General features: G+C 50.1%; 1 protein-coding gene across 2 annotated transcripts in view; it reads right to left on the minus strand.

Moving 5' to 3' along the window:
• Window positions 1–5422: 5422 nt before the first annotated feature.
• Window positions 5423–16390, minus strand: part of TEF (TEF transcription factor, PAR bZIP family member) — a gene marked incomplete at both ends in the record, with an annotated part of 33645 nt that continues 22677 nt past the window's right edge. For both annotated transcript variants that reach the window (XM_080706230.1, XM_080706229.1), the window contains 3 exons: window positions 5423–5638; window positions 8468–8688; window positions 15184–15501. In XM_080706230.1, the coding sequence (XP_080562356.1) occupies window positions 5423–5638; window positions 8468–8688; window positions 15184–15501 (755 nt within the window). The remainder of the gene's footprint in view (window positions 5639–8467; window positions 8689–15183; window positions 15502–16390) is intronic.

Raw genomic sequence — 16390 nt, forward strand, 5'->3', positions numbered from 1 at the left:
ACCTCCAAGCTACACGCCCAGCCCTAATTTTTTTTTTTTTTTGAAACAGGGTGTCACTCAGTTATAGAGGGCCTCACTAAGTAGCTGAGGCTGGCCACGAACCTACAATCCTCCGGTCTCAGATTCCCAAATGCAAGGATTACAAGCATGTGCCACATGCCTGGCTTTTTAGTTTAGTTTTTTTTTTTTTTTTTTTTTGGTGGTACTGGGGTTCCTGGAAGCCCTTCTACCTCCGGGCTACACTCCCAGACCTATTTTATACTTTTTATTTGGAAACAGGGTCTCTTAAGCCAGCGCGGCTGGCTTTGAACCTGCGCAATCCTCCTGTCTCTGCCTCCCAAGTGCGGGGATTACAAGCGTGCGCCACCACGCCCGGCTTCATAATTTCTTAAGTAGCTGAGGCTGTCTGTGAACCAAGATCCTTTGGTCTCATCCTCCTGAATGCTGGGATTACAAGCATGCACCACCATGGTAGGTTTATTCTTAATTTTTCTTTTTTATGTGGCACCAGGGATGAACCCAGGGGCATTCTACCTCAGAGTGAAGCCCCCAGCCCTATTTTTTTATTCTTTCTAATTTTGAAACAGTCTCACTCAGTTGCAAAGGGCCTCACTTAGTAGCTGAGGCTGTCTGCGAACTGCGATCCTCCAGTCTCAGCCTCCTGAATGCTGGGATTACAAGCGTATGCCACCACGCCCAGCTTCTGTTTTATTCTTAAATTCAAAACAGAGTCTCACTAAGCTGCGAAGGGCCTCACTAAGTAGCTGAGCCTGGTCAGGAACTTTCAATCCTCCCGTCTCAGCCTCCCAAGTACTGGGATTACAGTCGTGTGCTACCACGTGCTGCACCCCAGCCCTTATTTGATATTTGGGATTGAATCCATAGGCATTCTACCTCCAAGTTATACCTCAAATCAGTATTATTTATTTGGAGACGGTCTCATTAAGTCGCAAAGGGCCTCTCTAAATTGCTAAGGCTGGCTTTGAACCTGCATCCACCTGTCTCAGCTTTCCAAGTACTAGGATTACAGACTTGTGCCATCACGCCCAGCCTCTTGTGTATTTTGAGACAGGGCCTAAATTGCCCAGGCTGGCCTCCAACCCGTGATCTTCTGGGTCAGCCTCCCAAGTACGGGGATTACAGGTGTGTACCACCTTAGAGTCAGGGTCTCTCCAAACTGCACAGGCTGTTCTCAACTTTGAGATCCTCCTACCTCAGCTTTGTGAGTAGCTGGAACTAAAGGTGTATACTCCTTCACCTAAACTTTGTGTGTGTGCGTGGTCTGGGGATGGAACCCAGGGGCATTCTACCATCCGAGCTACACCCACAACCCCTATATTTTATTTTTTAGTTTAAAACAGGTTCTCACTGAATTGCAAAGGGCCTAAGTAGCTGATGCTGTCCACGAACGGCGATCCTCCTGTCTCAGGCTCCGAAATGCTGGGATTACAAGCGTGCACCGCCACACCCGGATCCTTTTTTTTTTTTTTTTTTTGTGGTACTGGGCTTCCTGGAAACCCTTCTACACACCCAGAACTATTTTATACTTTTTCTTTTTTTTTAAATTTGGAAACAGGGTCTCTTAAGCCAGCGCAGCTGGCTCTGAACCTGCGTGATCCTCCTGTCTCCGCCTCCCAAGCCCGAGATTACAAGCGTGCGCCACCATGCCCAGCCCTATTTTTTATTTTGAAATAGGGTCTCACTAAATTGCGGAGAGCCCAAGTAGCCGAGGCTGGTCACAAACCTGCGATCCTGTCTCAGCCTCCCAAAGCCTTTACTTTTGAAGCAGGGTCATGCTAGGTGGCTGAGACAGGTCTAGAGCCTGCAATCCCTTCTCAGGCTTCCAAATACTGGGATTTTAGGACCAGAAATTTTTCTCTTGGTACTGGGGACGGAACCCAGGGACGTTCTTCCTCTAAGCCATACCCCCAGGGTTAGCTTTTCACTTTGAAAATGTCTCACTACTTGTTGAGGTTGGTCTCAAACCTGCAATCCTCCTGTCTCAGCCTCCCAAGTACTGGGATTATAGGTGTGCGCTACCACGCCCAGCCAGAACATCTGCACAAAGGAGAAAAATATCTATAACCCCACTACCTGGACCTTCAACAACTCTGGTCTGTTTCTCTCTTCTTTTTGTGCCTATTTTAAAATTATTTTTTGAAACAGGGTCTCGCTGAGTTGCAAAGGGCCTTGCTAAGTAGCTGAGGCTGCCCTCGAAACACGACCCTCCCGCCTAAGCCTCCCGAATGCTGGGATTTCAAGTGTGCACCACCACGCCGGGCCCCTGGGAGGATGGGATTCTAATGAGAAATGTTTTCGGCTTGACTCTCAGGCTTCTAGGCCAACACACGAGAGATGCAGGACATGGGGGAATGACAACAATAACCACAAAGTTCTCATCTCAAAATATTTAATTCTGTCTTGAAAAGGATACATTCCCGGCTTCCCTCCCTACCACGTCACCCTGGCCCACCAACGTGACACACTCGCACGCACACACGCACATAAGGCCAATGGGCTGCGGTCTGCTCCTGCCCGCTCCAGCGGGAAGAAGGGATCTTCTCCTAGCCTCCTTCCCCCAACACAGGGACAGGAGAGAGGGGCCCGCTGGAATGCCAGCTCCCAGGGGAGGACGCAGAGCCCCACACACTCTATCACATCACATGCACTTAGAAAAATAAGACCAAGTGGTGTTCTGGCATCCCCAACACCAAAGGATAGCAATCTCCACCTGGAAGTCATCTTTGCCATTTCCTAGAAAAATTTATTGCACTTAATTAACAGATGTGAAAGGAGCTGGGATGGAGCTGTGCCATGAAAATCAGGAGCTCCTTGGCCCCGTGTGTCACAGGACACGTGGAGAGCTGCCCAGCACACGAGGGGCTTCCCCCGGCAGGCTCCCGCCCAGCAGGGGGCGTGGGCCCAGATGGGCAAAGCTCTTCCCTTGGCCAAAGGTAGGATCACCAGGCCCTCCCCGCGCTGCTTTCATACCTGGACACACGTATCCTAGGTACGCCCCTGCATTGTTCTAGCTCACTCATGACTTGTCGGTACGAAGCAGAAGGTGCTCAGGAAGTAGATGGCACTTCCCAGCCCCAGAAGGGCCCAGGGGAAGCCTGAGGCCGAGCCGGTTTTTCCAGCCACTGGTGCTCTTAGGAGATGTCAGGTCTGAGCACAGGGCGCCCAGTGTTTGGCTACTGGCCCTAGAGGGAGGGGGCCCAAGGAGACTGGTCCTCAAGATCACATGGAGAAGGTTCCTCGGCCAGGGGAGGAAAACAAGCTAACCTCATCACCTCCTCCAAAATGTCAACCTCTGGAACATGCTCCCTCCCGTCCTCCTGGGCTCTGGACGCAAGGGGGCTCCTCAAAGAGCCTGGCAGCCGCACTCTTTCCAAGCACTTGGGAAGAAACCAGATACCCTTTGCCTGTGGGATCAGAGGGGAGGACACGTCACAGGCAGAAGGTGGGACGGAGGGAGAGACAGAGCCCCATCCCACCTGCTGGGACTGAACGCAATACCATCCAGAGATGCAGTGTCCATCCTTAAAAAAAAAAACAAAAACAAAAACAAAAAAAACCCGAAACCACAAACCTTACAATTTCTAGCCAAAGAAAATAAAGAGCTTTTCAGCTCCAGGCTCGTCCACCAGCAATAAAATGAGAGCTGGCCTGTGGTGAGCAGCCAGCCCCAAGGGAGGACGTCGGGCGGGCAGGACACGGACATGCTGGATGCAACTGCCCTGTGGTCACAAGAGTGAAAAGTGTGCACATGGTTTTATAGAACCACAAAGAAAGGACCAGGCCTGGTGGGTGGGAGGCCCTGCCCAGGCCTCGGGACCCTGGTCAAGGCCCGAGAGGTGGGTGTGCAGGCCCAGAGGGCCATGGTGTCCGCTGGGGTGCGGTCCGTGGCCAGTAGACGGCTTCCCCTGGTCTTAACACCTGTTAGGAAAAGTCTTTAGCAGTCAGTGGGCTCAGGACTGCGAGCCACCATTTGAAATAAAGCCAGTGTTAAGTATGACAAAGCGCACCTGTCACCTGTCTCCGTTTCACACAGGCTGCTCGCCCTGAGCAAGTAAACACACCCCTCTGGAGAGCGCCCCTGCTGACCGCTGACTCCAGCGAGCAGAGGGTTCCGCAAGCTTCCCCAGTTCATCTTCTGGGCAGAGCAAAGGATGAGTTCAGCCAGACGGGAAAGCGCAGCTGGACAGAGGGAGCCTCGGATGCGCGATTGCTCCACACCGTGGCCGGCTCGTGCGTGTGGCCCGATTCCTGGTACTGAGCCCCAGGGACTCGAGGCCAGAGCCTGCTGGCAAGGCGCCCCTCCCCGCCGATACCATCTGGGTGGCTTGCACAGGAGGAATCCTGACGTAAGACCTGGGAGGACCTCTTCTGCCCTCAGGACAGCGGACTCTGGCCCGGGTCACACTGGTGGGCAGAGCAAGAAAAAAAATGGAGCTTTCTCGAGAAACAGGCCCCAGCTCTGGTGCCCAGTGCGAGGCCACGGAGACCAGTTCCCTACCACCACGCGGAAACTGCACCCTGGGGCCAGGAAGTTAAAGCTCCCGAGGTGAGGGGGGTTTCTGAGAAAGGTTAATGAGTGGAAAGGAACTGCAGGCTTGGCGGCCAATCTAGTGGGATAGACAAGAGTCATGTGGCCCAGGACTGGCCTGGAGAAGAGGGGACGGAAGGCTCCCCTGCACTGGCGCTCAGGGCCCAGAGAGGCTGCCCCGGGAGTCCTCCCAGCAGGCAAGACACGGAAAGAGCCGGTTACCAGGGCCTGCTTCCTGGCTTCCAGACCTCAGGCCTTGGAGCCACAAAAGAAAAGGGGTACAGGGGCTTAGAATGGCTGGGTGCACATCTGCTGCAGGACTCAGGCCTCCAGCGCACCCCAGGCTGTGCAGAGGCCCTGCTGTGGCCTGCACCCTGCGCACACTACTGGAGGAGCTGGTGTGTCCTCTCACCTCCAAGGGAGATGACGGGTCTCTCAGAGGCTCCAGGGAGGGCGGGGTGCATGACGCACCCCAAGTGGAAATGCACCTGCTACCTGAGAAGACAGAAGGGCGACAGCTATCATGCTCATTCTGCAGAGACAGCCCTCGGCAGCTCAGGCTGGAGACTGAGAGTCGATTAATGCCTGAGCGCCCTGGAAAGGAGGGCTCCGTCCCCTTCAGATTCGGCCAGGGCATCCGTGAAGAGACTGACAGGTTCCCGTCTCCGCAGATTCTCTTCTGCTCCCCGTGGCAAGGAGGCTGCTGGCCCCCTGGGGGAGGAGCCGTGTGTGCTGGCCGTGTTCTATGAAGCCGAGACATGAACGCTCCTGGAGCAGGTGCGCCACCACGCACCCACGATGAGTCTAAGTCTCCACACGCGTGTGGGGTCACGGAGCCCCGGGCAGAGGTCCGAGGGCCAGGCGGCGCCCGGGTTACAAGGGCCCGTACTTGGTCTCGTACTTGGACACGATGGTCTTGCACTTGCCCACCTCCTTCCGCAGCTCCGCCACCTCCGTCCGCAGCGCCGTGTTCTCCTTCTCCAGGAAGGCCGCCCGGATGGTGATCTGGTTCTCCTTCAGGCGCCGGGCATCCCGGGACCGTTTGGCTGCCACATTGTTCTTCTTGCGTCTCGTCCAGTATTTTTCATCCTGTGGGAGAACACTCATGGTGGGTCTCTTGTCTTTCTGTGAGAGAACTCAATCTTGCCCTCCTACCGCCCAGATCTCCCCGTAACTCACTGGTGTGGGCAGAAGTAAAGCTGGGACCCTGGGGAAGTTCCTGTGCATGCCAAGAAACAGAGAGACTGCCCCGAGCTCAGGGGGCAGCAGGAGGAATGAGGTCCTCTGGCACGTTGCACAGCAGAGGGAGGGGGTCTCTGGTTTTTCTTTGGTATGTGTGATTCTGGGAATGGAACCCAGGGGCATTCAACCTCTGTGCTCCACCCCCAGCCCTAATTTATTCTTTATTTGGAAACAGGGTCTCACTAAGTAGCAGAGGGCCTCACAAGGCTGTCCTTCAATTTGCAATCCTCCTGTCTCAGCTGCCCAAGTACTGGGATTATAAGTGTGTGCCACCATGCCTGGCTGAAAATAGGTTCTTGCCAAGTTGCTGAGCCTGTCCTTGAACCTGCGATCCTCCTGTCTCAGCCTCGTGTCACCACGCCCACTGGAGTCCCCACTGACTGGCCTTGCTCAGGTGTTTTTGGCTGTGCTTACAAAACTGCCACCAGGGTCCAGGCCCCAGAGTTTAACTCTGGTTCTGCAAAACTGTCACAAAAGAACCATGTAAATTTCTTCTTTTTTTAATTGCAGTGCTGGGGATGGAACCCAGGGGCATTCTACCTCCGAGCTACACACCCAGCCATATTTTTATTCTTTATTTTGAAACAGGATCTGAGTTGCAAAAGGCCTAAGCAGCTGAGACTGTCTGTGAACCACGATTCTCCTGTCTCAGCCTCCCACATGCTGAGATTACAAGCATGTGCCACCATGCCCGACAAGAACCACGCAAATAACTTTTTTCTTTTTTGTGGTACTGGGGATGGAACCCAGGAGAATTCTACCTTCACGCTACACCCCCAGCCCTATTATTTATTTATTTATTTTTGTGGTACTGGGAGTGGAATCCAGGGGCTTTTCTACCTCCGGGATATACTCCCAGACCTATTTTATACTTTATTTGGAAACAGGGTCTCACTAAGTTGCTGAGAGCTTCCCTGAGTAGCTAAGGCTGGCTTCAAACCAGTGCGATCCTCCCGTCTCATCTTCCCAAGCTCTGGGATTACAAGCGTGCGCCACCACGCCCAGCTTTCTTCTTTTATATTTTAAAACAGGGTTTGAAGTCAGGCATGGTGGCGCATGCTTGTAATCCCAGTATTTGGGAGGCTGAGACAGGAGGATTGCGGTTCGCGGACAGCCTCAGCTACTTAGTGAGGACCTCTGTAACTCAGTAAGACTCTGTTTCAAGTTAAAGAATAAAAAATAGGGCAGAGAATGTAGCTTGGAAGTCGAATGCCCCTGGGTTCCATCCCCAGCCCCAAAACAACAACAAAACCCAGCGTCTGAGTTGCCAAGGGCCTCAGTAAGTAGCTGAGGCCGTACACGAACCATAATCCGCCTGTCTCAGCCTCCCAAACGCAGAGATTACAAGCATCGTGCACCACCACGCCCGGCTCCATACAAATTTCTTAACTTTTTAGTGTCTCAGGTCCCTGAGCTCTATATTGGGGCATAACAATAGTAGCCACCTCTCAGAGTTGTTTCAGGATTGCATAGTTAATACATTCAGGTGCCTGGCCTATCAGTTGTAGAGGAATGCCTTCATAAGGCAAGTTTCCATTTTACAGATGAGAAACCCAAGGCACAGCTAAGTTGTGGGTAGTAAAGTGGGTCTGCACCCAGGTCCGCCTGACTCCAGAGTTCAGGTGCAGGGTCTCTCCTCAAGTCACTGACGGCTTGTTCAGTCATGATACTGGGTGGTCTACTTACAAGGCATACCCCCATCCGCGCGCGGGTGTGTGTGTGTGTGTGTGTGTGTGTGTGTGTGTGAGATTGAATTCAGGGGCAGTCTACCTCTTAACTATATCCGTACCCCTATTTTAATTTTTAAAATTCTATCTGTATATGCATCCATGTTTTGGTACTGGGGATTGAACCCATGGACATTCTACCCCCCCCAAGTTATACCATAACCCAAGTTTATGTATTTGGAGGCAGGGTCTCACTACATTGCGGAGGGCCTTGCCTAAGTTGCTGAGGCTATCCTCCAACCTGTGATCTTCTTGTCTTAACCTCCCCAAGTACTAGGATTACAAGTGTGTACCACCACCCTCTACTTTTCCAGCCCTATTTTATTATTTTATTTTGAAACACCATCTCACAGGTTGATTGCTGGGGCTGTCCTTGAACCTGTGATTCTCCTGTCTCAGCCTCCCCAAAACTGAGATTACAGGTGTGCGCCACCACACTCTACTAGTAAAGTTTTTCAGAGAAAAATGAGAAAACTGTCAAGTTCTCTCTTCCCACAAGTCTCTACAGAACCATGAACTTGAGAGCTTGCTTGCTCATCCCCAGGGAGCACAACATACAAGCTGTCTTTTGTCCTTTAAAACAGGGACATGTTCAAGCCCAGTTCCTGTGGCCTAGTGAGCTCTTGCCCAAGGGCTGGGCTAAAGCCAGAAGTCAGGAAATCAACATAGCCAGGGGCGAAAGGAGAGCAAAGCCCCAGGGAGCCCCGGGCCACCTGCCTTCCCGTGGCTGTGTACACCCAACGTCCAGGAGGGAGGGTCTCCAGACAGGTCACAGTGCAGTAAGCAGTTTCTAGACTTTTTTAGGCGGGGGCCGGGGGTGCTGAGGAAAGAAGCCAGGGCCTGGTGCACGCTGGGCAAGCTCTATAGTTGAACTCTCAAGTCTACAGCCCAGTCCCCAACCCTCGACTCCCTGTAGCACCTTTACTGACAGGGGAGGGCACCTAGTTACCTTCTGCTCATCGGGGACAAAGACCTTCTTGGCCTTTTTGATCATGGGCTGGGGCTTCAGGTCCTCCTCTGCAAACTTGTGCTTCCTGGGGTTGAAGAGCTCCCCGCCTGGCACACTGGAGAGGACCAGGTCCGCGGGATCGGGGTTGAAGTTCACGTCCACCTCCACACAGCTGGGGTCAATGGGACTGGGCGTCTCCCGCTCCTTTTCCAAGGAAGATTCTGCAAGACACAGGGACGAGGAGCCGTGCAAGCTGCCCACTGGACACGGAAGATCCACGCCACCCACCCAGGTGCCTGCTGGGATCCCAGGGCTGTACAAACCACTGCTGCCAGGGGAGGAGAACCACCAAGGTGCCAGCCCCAGGCCAGACGGACACGTGTGGTTCAATTCAACACAAACACGAAACTTCTTTTTGTGTGTGTGATACTGGGGGTGGAACCCAGGGGTTTTTCTATCTCTGGGGTATACTCCCAGACCTATTTTATTTTTGTGGTACTGGGGGTGGAACCCAGAGGCTTTCTACCTCCGGGCTATACTCCCAGGCCTATATTTGGAAACAGGGTCTCACTAAGTTACTGAGAGCCTCACTTAGTAGCTGAGGCTGGCTTCGAACCTGCGCAATCCTCCTGTCTCAGCCTCCCAAGTGCGGGGATTACAAGCGTGCGCCACCACGCCCGGCTTCCCAGACCTATTTTATACTTTATTTGGAAACAAGGTCTCTCTCTCTCTCTCTCTCTCTCTCTCTCTCTCTTTTTTTTTGGTGGTACTGGGCTTCCCGGAAGCCCTTCTACCTCCGGGCTACACTCCCAGACCTATTTTTATATTTTTATTTGGAAACAGGGTCTCTTAAGCCAGCGCAGCTGGCTTTGAACCAGTGCAATCCTCCTGTCTCGGCCTCCCAAGTGCGGGGATTACAAGCGTGTGCCACCATGTCCGGTGTTGGAAACAGGATCTCACTAAGTTGCTGAGAGCCTCACTAAGTAGCTTAGGCTGGCTTTGAACCTGTGTGATCCTCCTGTCTCAGCCTCCCAAGCGCTGGGATTACAAGCGTGCGCCACCACACCCAGCTCAAACATGAAACTTTTCTGACAGTGCTGGGGATTAAACCCGGAGCTTCGAGCACACTAACCACATGCCCTACCAGGGCTATGTCCCCAGACCAAGAATTCTTCCATTTAGAAACAGTGTACACCAAACAAACAAAAACCCCCAAAACAACAAAAACAGAGGCCCTCAAAACAGACAAGAGCCAGGCATGGTGTACGCACTTGTTATCCCGGCATGTTTTTAATTAGTTAATTTTATTTTTATATGGAACATATTGAAAATGGCATACATTCAGACTATGCTTGTTACCCCTCCCCGCCAACAATGAGTGTCCAGGTTAACCACACTATATTTTTACAAATATTCAGAAGTAGCTCCTTCATTAATCAACCTCAGCCTTCTTCCTCTCCAATCCTTCTTCTAGCTTTGGTGAGGTCTCCCCTCCATTGTCTGGAGTCCCTCTGATATCCCTAATACTCCGTAGTGTGAGCATAATAGAGAAAACGTAAGTCCTCCTCTTTCTGTGTTTGGCTGATCTCACTTAACATAATATTCTCCAGGTCTTTCCATCTTGTGAATGACATGATTTTATTCTTTATAGCTGAGTAGAATTCCATTGTGTGTATTTCCCATAATTTTGCAATCCATTCACCTGTTGGAGTAATCCTGCATTTGGGAGGCAGAGACTGGAGGATCGCGGTTCTTGGACAGCCTCAGCTACTACTTAGTAAGTCCCTTCACAACTCAGCGTGATCCTGTTACAAACATAAAAAGGACTAAAAAATAGGGCTGAGGGTGTAGCTCGGAGGTAGAATGCCCATGGGTTCCATCCACAGTACCGAAAAAAAATATTATATATATATAATTTAAAAAATTAGCTGGGCGTGGTGGCACACAGCATTCGGGAGGCTGAGACCAGAGGATCATGGTTTGCGGACAGCCTCAGCTACTTAGTGAGCCCTTCTGCAACTCAGTGAGACCCGGTTTCAAAATAAAGAATAAAAATTAGGGAAGGGGGTGTAGCTTGGAAGGTCGAATGTCCCTGGGTTCCATATCCAGACCCGCAAAAACATAAATAAATAAAATAAATAAAATTTTAAAAATTAAAAAAGAGACAAGATTTTCCAAATGTTTCCCCCCCAGATATGTTAATCAAAACATTAAATTATACCCCCTTAACTTCCTGCATCTCAAGTTCTCAAATGAGAAACAGCCGAATCCCTCTGTGAACTACAATGGGCTAGGGACAGGCTGCATAGCTGACAAAGCTTCTACTCCGAGTCCCTGAGACGTGTTAGTTCCTGTGCTCACTTAGCCTTGTAACAACTCTGAATGGAAAACTCTACTTAACTCAGGGGGACATGCTACCTCTGAGCCACACCTCCAGCCCTATTTTTTTTTTTTTTTTTTGGGTGGTACTGGGGGTGGAACCCAAGGCTTTCTACCTCGGGGCTATACTCCCAGACATATTTTATATTTTATTTGGAAACAGGGTTGCACTAATTTGCCGAGAGCCTCACTAAATAGCTGAGGCTGGCTTCGAACCTGTGCAATCCTGCTCAGCCTCCCAAGCGCGGGGATTATAAGCGCGCACCACCACGCCTGGCTTTCTAGCCCTATTTTTGTTTTTTATTGGTACACTGTAGTTTTACATCTTTTTTTTTTTTTTTTTTTTTTTTTTTTTTTTTGCGGTACTGGGGATGGAACCCAGGGGCATTCTACCTCTGAGTTACACCCCCAGCCCTATTTTTTATTCTTTATTTTGAAACAGACTCACTGACTTAAAAAGGACCTCGCTAAGTAGCTGAGGCTGTCCTCTAACCGCGATCCTCCTGTCTCAGCCTCCCAAATGCTGGGATTACAAGTGTGTGCCACCATACCCGGCTGTAGTTATACATCTTAATGGGATATAAGATGATGTATTTTTATTATTTTGAAATGGGGTCCCACTAAGTTGCAGAGGGCCTCACTAAGCTGCAAAGTCTGGCAGCAAACCTGCAATCCTGGTCTCAGCATCCCAAGCTCTATGATTACAAGTGCGTGTCACCATGCCTGGCTTGGAAAACTCTATTTTACAGACCCAAAGGCTCAGAAAAATGCAATGGTTTTCCCACAATCGTGCAGGTAAGTGACTGAACTAATATTTGAATGTTGTTGGGTGTGGTGGCAAATTTATAATCCCAGCACCTAAGAGGCCGAGACAGGAGAAGCACAGCTTTGGAGCCAACCTCACCTACTTAGTGAGTCCCTGCTTCAAAACAAAGAATAAATCAAAAATCATCTGGGGTTATACCTTGGAAGTAGAATGCCTCTGGGTGTTCCATTCCCTGTATCTATCTATCTATCTATCTATCTATCTATCTCTCTCTCTCTCTCTCTCTCTCTCTCACACACACACACACACACACACACACACACACACACACACACCCTTTCTCTCTCTTGGTCTGGCTGACTAATCCTTTTTCTTCCTGGCCCCACCCAGCCACCACTTCATAGTGAACACTGGAGTAAAGCCCTTTCAGAGTTCAAAGGTCGTGTGCTTATTAGAGATCAAGTGTTATATTTTTATTTTTATTTTTTATTTATTTTTTTGGTGGTACTGGGGTTCCTGGAAGCCCTGCTACCTCTGGGCTACGCTCCCAGACCTATTTTTACATTTTTATTTGGAAACAGGGTCTCTTAAGCCAGTGCGCGCAGCTGGCTTCGAACCTGCTCCATCCTCCTGTCTCTGCCTCCCAAGAGCGGGGATTACAAGCGTGCGCCACCACGCCCGGCAAGTGTTATATTTTTAAAAACAAACTAAACCTTGGTCTACTTGTTCAATGCTACTTATAGGAATACACAAAATATTCTACCAACAGATACATATATTTTTATTTTTATTGTGGTATTGGGGAATGAAACAAGGGGCATTCTACCTCTGAGCTACCCTCCTAGTCTATTTTATTTCATTTTTTTTGCAGGTCTGGGGATGGAACCCAGGGGCATTCTACCACTGAGTTACATTCCCAAGCCCTTTTTTTATTCTTTATTTTGAAACAGGGTCTCACTGAGTTGCAAAGGCCCTCACTAAGTAGCTGAGGCTATCCGTGAACTGCAATTCTCCTATCTCAACCTCCCAACTGCTGGGATTACAAGTGTGCGCCACCACGCCTGGCCTATTCTTTATTTTGAAACAGGGTCTCAAAGAGTTGCAAAGGGCCTCACTAAGTAGTTGAGGCTGGCTCCAAATCTGTGATCCTCCTGTCTCAGGTTCCCAAATGCTGGGATTACAAGCATGCACCACCACATCTGGCTTTTAAATTTCATTTTTAAGAACTGGGAAAGCCGGGCATGGTGACCCATGCTTGTAATCCCAGCATTTGGGAGGCTGAGACAGGAGGATCGCAGGTTTGCAGACAGCCTGAGCTCCTTAGTGAGGCCTCTGTAACTTAATGAGACCCTGCTTCAAAATATAGAATAAAAAATAGGGCTTGGGAATATAGCTTGGAGGCAGAATGCCCCTGGGTTCCATCCTCAGTACTACAAACAAACAAACAAACAAAAGTAGCTGGGGGTGGAGGTCTACCTCTGTAGTCCTAGTATTTAGGAGGCTGACACAGGGAGATTACCAGTTCAGGATAGCGGCAGCAAGTAGTGAAAGTAGTCAAACTGGCATCAACCTAGCGAGACTCTGTTTTAAAATAAAAATAAAAAATAGGGCTGGGGGTATAGCTTGGGGGTAGAATGTCCCTGGGTTCAATCCCCGGTAAAACACACACACACACAGGTTGAGGTTGTAGTTCAGAGTCAGAACACCCGAGTTCAATCATGTGGGTGTGTATTAAAGAGACACACACAGGTTTCTAGTGTCTGTCTCTCTTTTGTACACAGACATACAGACACACACACACAAATCTGTAAAAGCTGGGCATAGTGCCATACGCTTGTAATCCCAGTACTTGGAAAGGCTGAGATAGCAGGATTGCAGGTTCAAGGCCAACCTCAGCAACTTAGTGAGATCCTGTTCCAAAATAGGGCTGGGGGTGCAGCGCAGAGGTAGAATGCCCCTGGGTTCCATCCCTAATACTGAAAATAAGTGAGTAAGTAAAATAGTGCTGGCGGGTATAGCTTGAAGGCAGGATGTCCCTAGGTTCAATTCTAAGTATCAGAATAAATAAATAAAAAAGGCAGGAGGGTATAGCTTAGGGATAGAATGCCCCAGGGTTCAATCCCCAAAACCAATAAACAAATAAACCAAAACTGTTCTGGCTGGGTGATGGCTACATGGAGGCTCATTAGAGTAGTTTCTGGTTTATTAGTACGCGGTAATGGGGATTGAACTCAAGTACCGGGGAATCTACTCCTGAGCCGCACCCCAGCCTGATTGTTGTTTTTTTTTTGGTACTGGGGACTGAGCCCAGGGGTATTCTACTTTAAAGCTACACCTCCAGCCCTATTTTACTTTTATTTAAAAACTGGGTCTTACTAGGTTGGTGAATCTCTATAGTTGCTGAGGCTAGGCTGTCCTCAAACCTGTACTCTTCCTGTCTCAGCCTCCCAAGTACTGGGATTACAACTGTGCGCCACCAACTCTAGCTCTGATTACATTTTCTAGTCTGAAACATGGTCTTGTTAAGTTGTTGAGGCTGTCCTCGAAACTGCCATCCTCCTGTCTCAGTCTCCTAAGTACTGGGATTACAGATTTACAGATGTGTGTCCCTATGCCTTTTTTTTTTTTTTTGCAGGTCTAGGGATGGAACCCAGGGGCATCTGACCTCCAAGCTATACCCCCTGCCCTATTTTTTATTCTTTATTTTGAAACAGGGTCTCACTAAGTTACGGAGTGCCTCACTAAGGAGCTCAGACTGTCTGCGAACCACGATGCTCCTGTCTCAGCCTCCTGAATGCTGGGATTACAAGCGTGCGCCACCACGCCCGGCTCTTCTGACAATCTTATATTAATGCCTGGCATAGATTAAGTGCTAAGTGCGAATAAATGGAACACTTACAAGCAATAACGAAAATGATTACCGGGCTTGGTGGCACACGCTTGTAATCCCAGCATTTGGGAGACTGAGCATTGCAGTTCGTGGCCAGCCTCAGTAACTTAGTGAAATCCTTTTTCAAAAATAATGAAGAATAAGCCAGGCATAGTGGTTCACACCTGTAATCGCTTGGGAGGCTGAGACAGGAGAATCGCGCAGGTTCGAAGCCAGCCTCAGCTTCTTAGTGAGGCTCTCAGCAACTAAGTGAGACCCTGTTTCCAAATAAAATATAAAAAAGGTCTGGGAATATAGCCCGGAGGTAGAAAGCCTCTGGGTTCCACCCCCAGTACCACCAAAAAAAGAAGAAAAAGAAAAGAAAATGTTGATGGCAACACTGCCTGGGCTTCCTAATGACGTGTGGCAGAGTGCAGGTAACGGGGCCAAAGAGCAGCATCAGGACACACACACAGGACTTCTCTTCTGCAAAGCTTCGGAGCTGAAGCGCTCGTGCAGCACAGCAACAGAACGCTCTGCCACAGTGTGATTACTCCACCTCCAGCCTGGGGCAGCGAAGGTGGCAGAGGGTCCTCCGCACTGCGGCCCACCAGGATCTGCCCCTGACAAGACTCGCTGGCTGTGCAGACACAGCAGCCCCGGTGGGAAGCAGGTGGCCCCGTGCAAAGGCACATCACCAACCTGTGCTGGATACGGTTTCCGAGGGCTGAAAGACGGCAGTGGAGGAGGACGGCGGGGATGCCGTGGAAGAGCTGGCTGACTCCTTCCCTTCGAGCTCGGCCACAGGCAGCAACAGGTTCTGGGCCAGGTGTGTGGGGCTGGCAGGGATGCCATTCTCCAGCAGGAACTCGTCCAGGTCCATGTACTCCAGGTGGAAAGACTCGCCATCATAGGGAATGGTCTTGTCCCAGATGGGCGGCATGAGGGAGGCCGAGACGGCCATGGTACTGGCCGCCGCGGCCTCGTCCTCCTCCAGCTTTTCCTTCCCCTTTTCCTTATCTGCAAACAAAAACTGTGATGAGACATCAGAAAAAAGAGCACCTGGATCCCAGGGCAGGGGCCTCCGGGCAGCCCAACCTTTCTCAGATTTCATCCCGTGGTGTTTCAAGAGCCCACCATGTGCTCCAAATACCCCTGGCACTGGAATCAGGGTGGAAGATGGCATCACACCCTTTGTGCCTGGCCTTCCTGGAATGCTATGAGCGCTGAGGCCCGAGGTGATATCAGGTTAACACAGAATAGGCTGTTGGGTTAGCAGCTGCAAGAGAAAGGATACGAGGAAGAAAATGGAATTTCTAATCTTTCCTGATGTCTTAGTATACAAAAAGCTAAAGTCCCCCCCCTTTTTTTTGTACTGAGGGGTGGAACCCAGGGGTCTTCTACCTCCGGACTATACTCCTAGCCCTATTTTTATAATTTATTTGGAAACTGGGTCTCACTAAATTGCTGAGAGCCTAAGTAGCTGAGGCTGGCTTCGAACCTGTGCGATCCTCCTGTCTCAGCCTCCCAAAAGCTGGGATTACAAGCGTGCGCCACGGCACCTGGCTTTAAAGCCCCCTTCCTTTTTTTGGTGGTACTGGGGTTCCTGGAAGCCCTTCTCCCTCCGGGCTACACTCCCAGACCTATTTTATATTTTTTTAATTTGGAAACAGGGTCTCTTAAGCCAGCAAGGCTGGCTCCGAACCAGCGTGATCCTCCTGTCTTGCCTCCTAAGAGCGGGGATTACAAGCGTGTGCCACCACGCCCGGCTAAAGTCCCTTTATAAAAAATATTTTTTGTGCTATTGGAGATTGAACCCAAGGGCTTTCTACCTCCGAACTTACCCCTACTCTATTTTTTTTCCTTCCTTTTTTTTTTTTTTTTTTTTGAGGTACTGGTAAGGAAACCA

This window comes from Muscardinus avellanarius (genome assembly GCF_963383645.1).
Source record: "Muscardinus avellanarius genome assembly, chromosome: 11".
NCBI lineage: Eukaryota > Metazoa > Chordata > Mammalia > Rodentia > Gliridae > Muscardinus > Muscardinus avellanarius.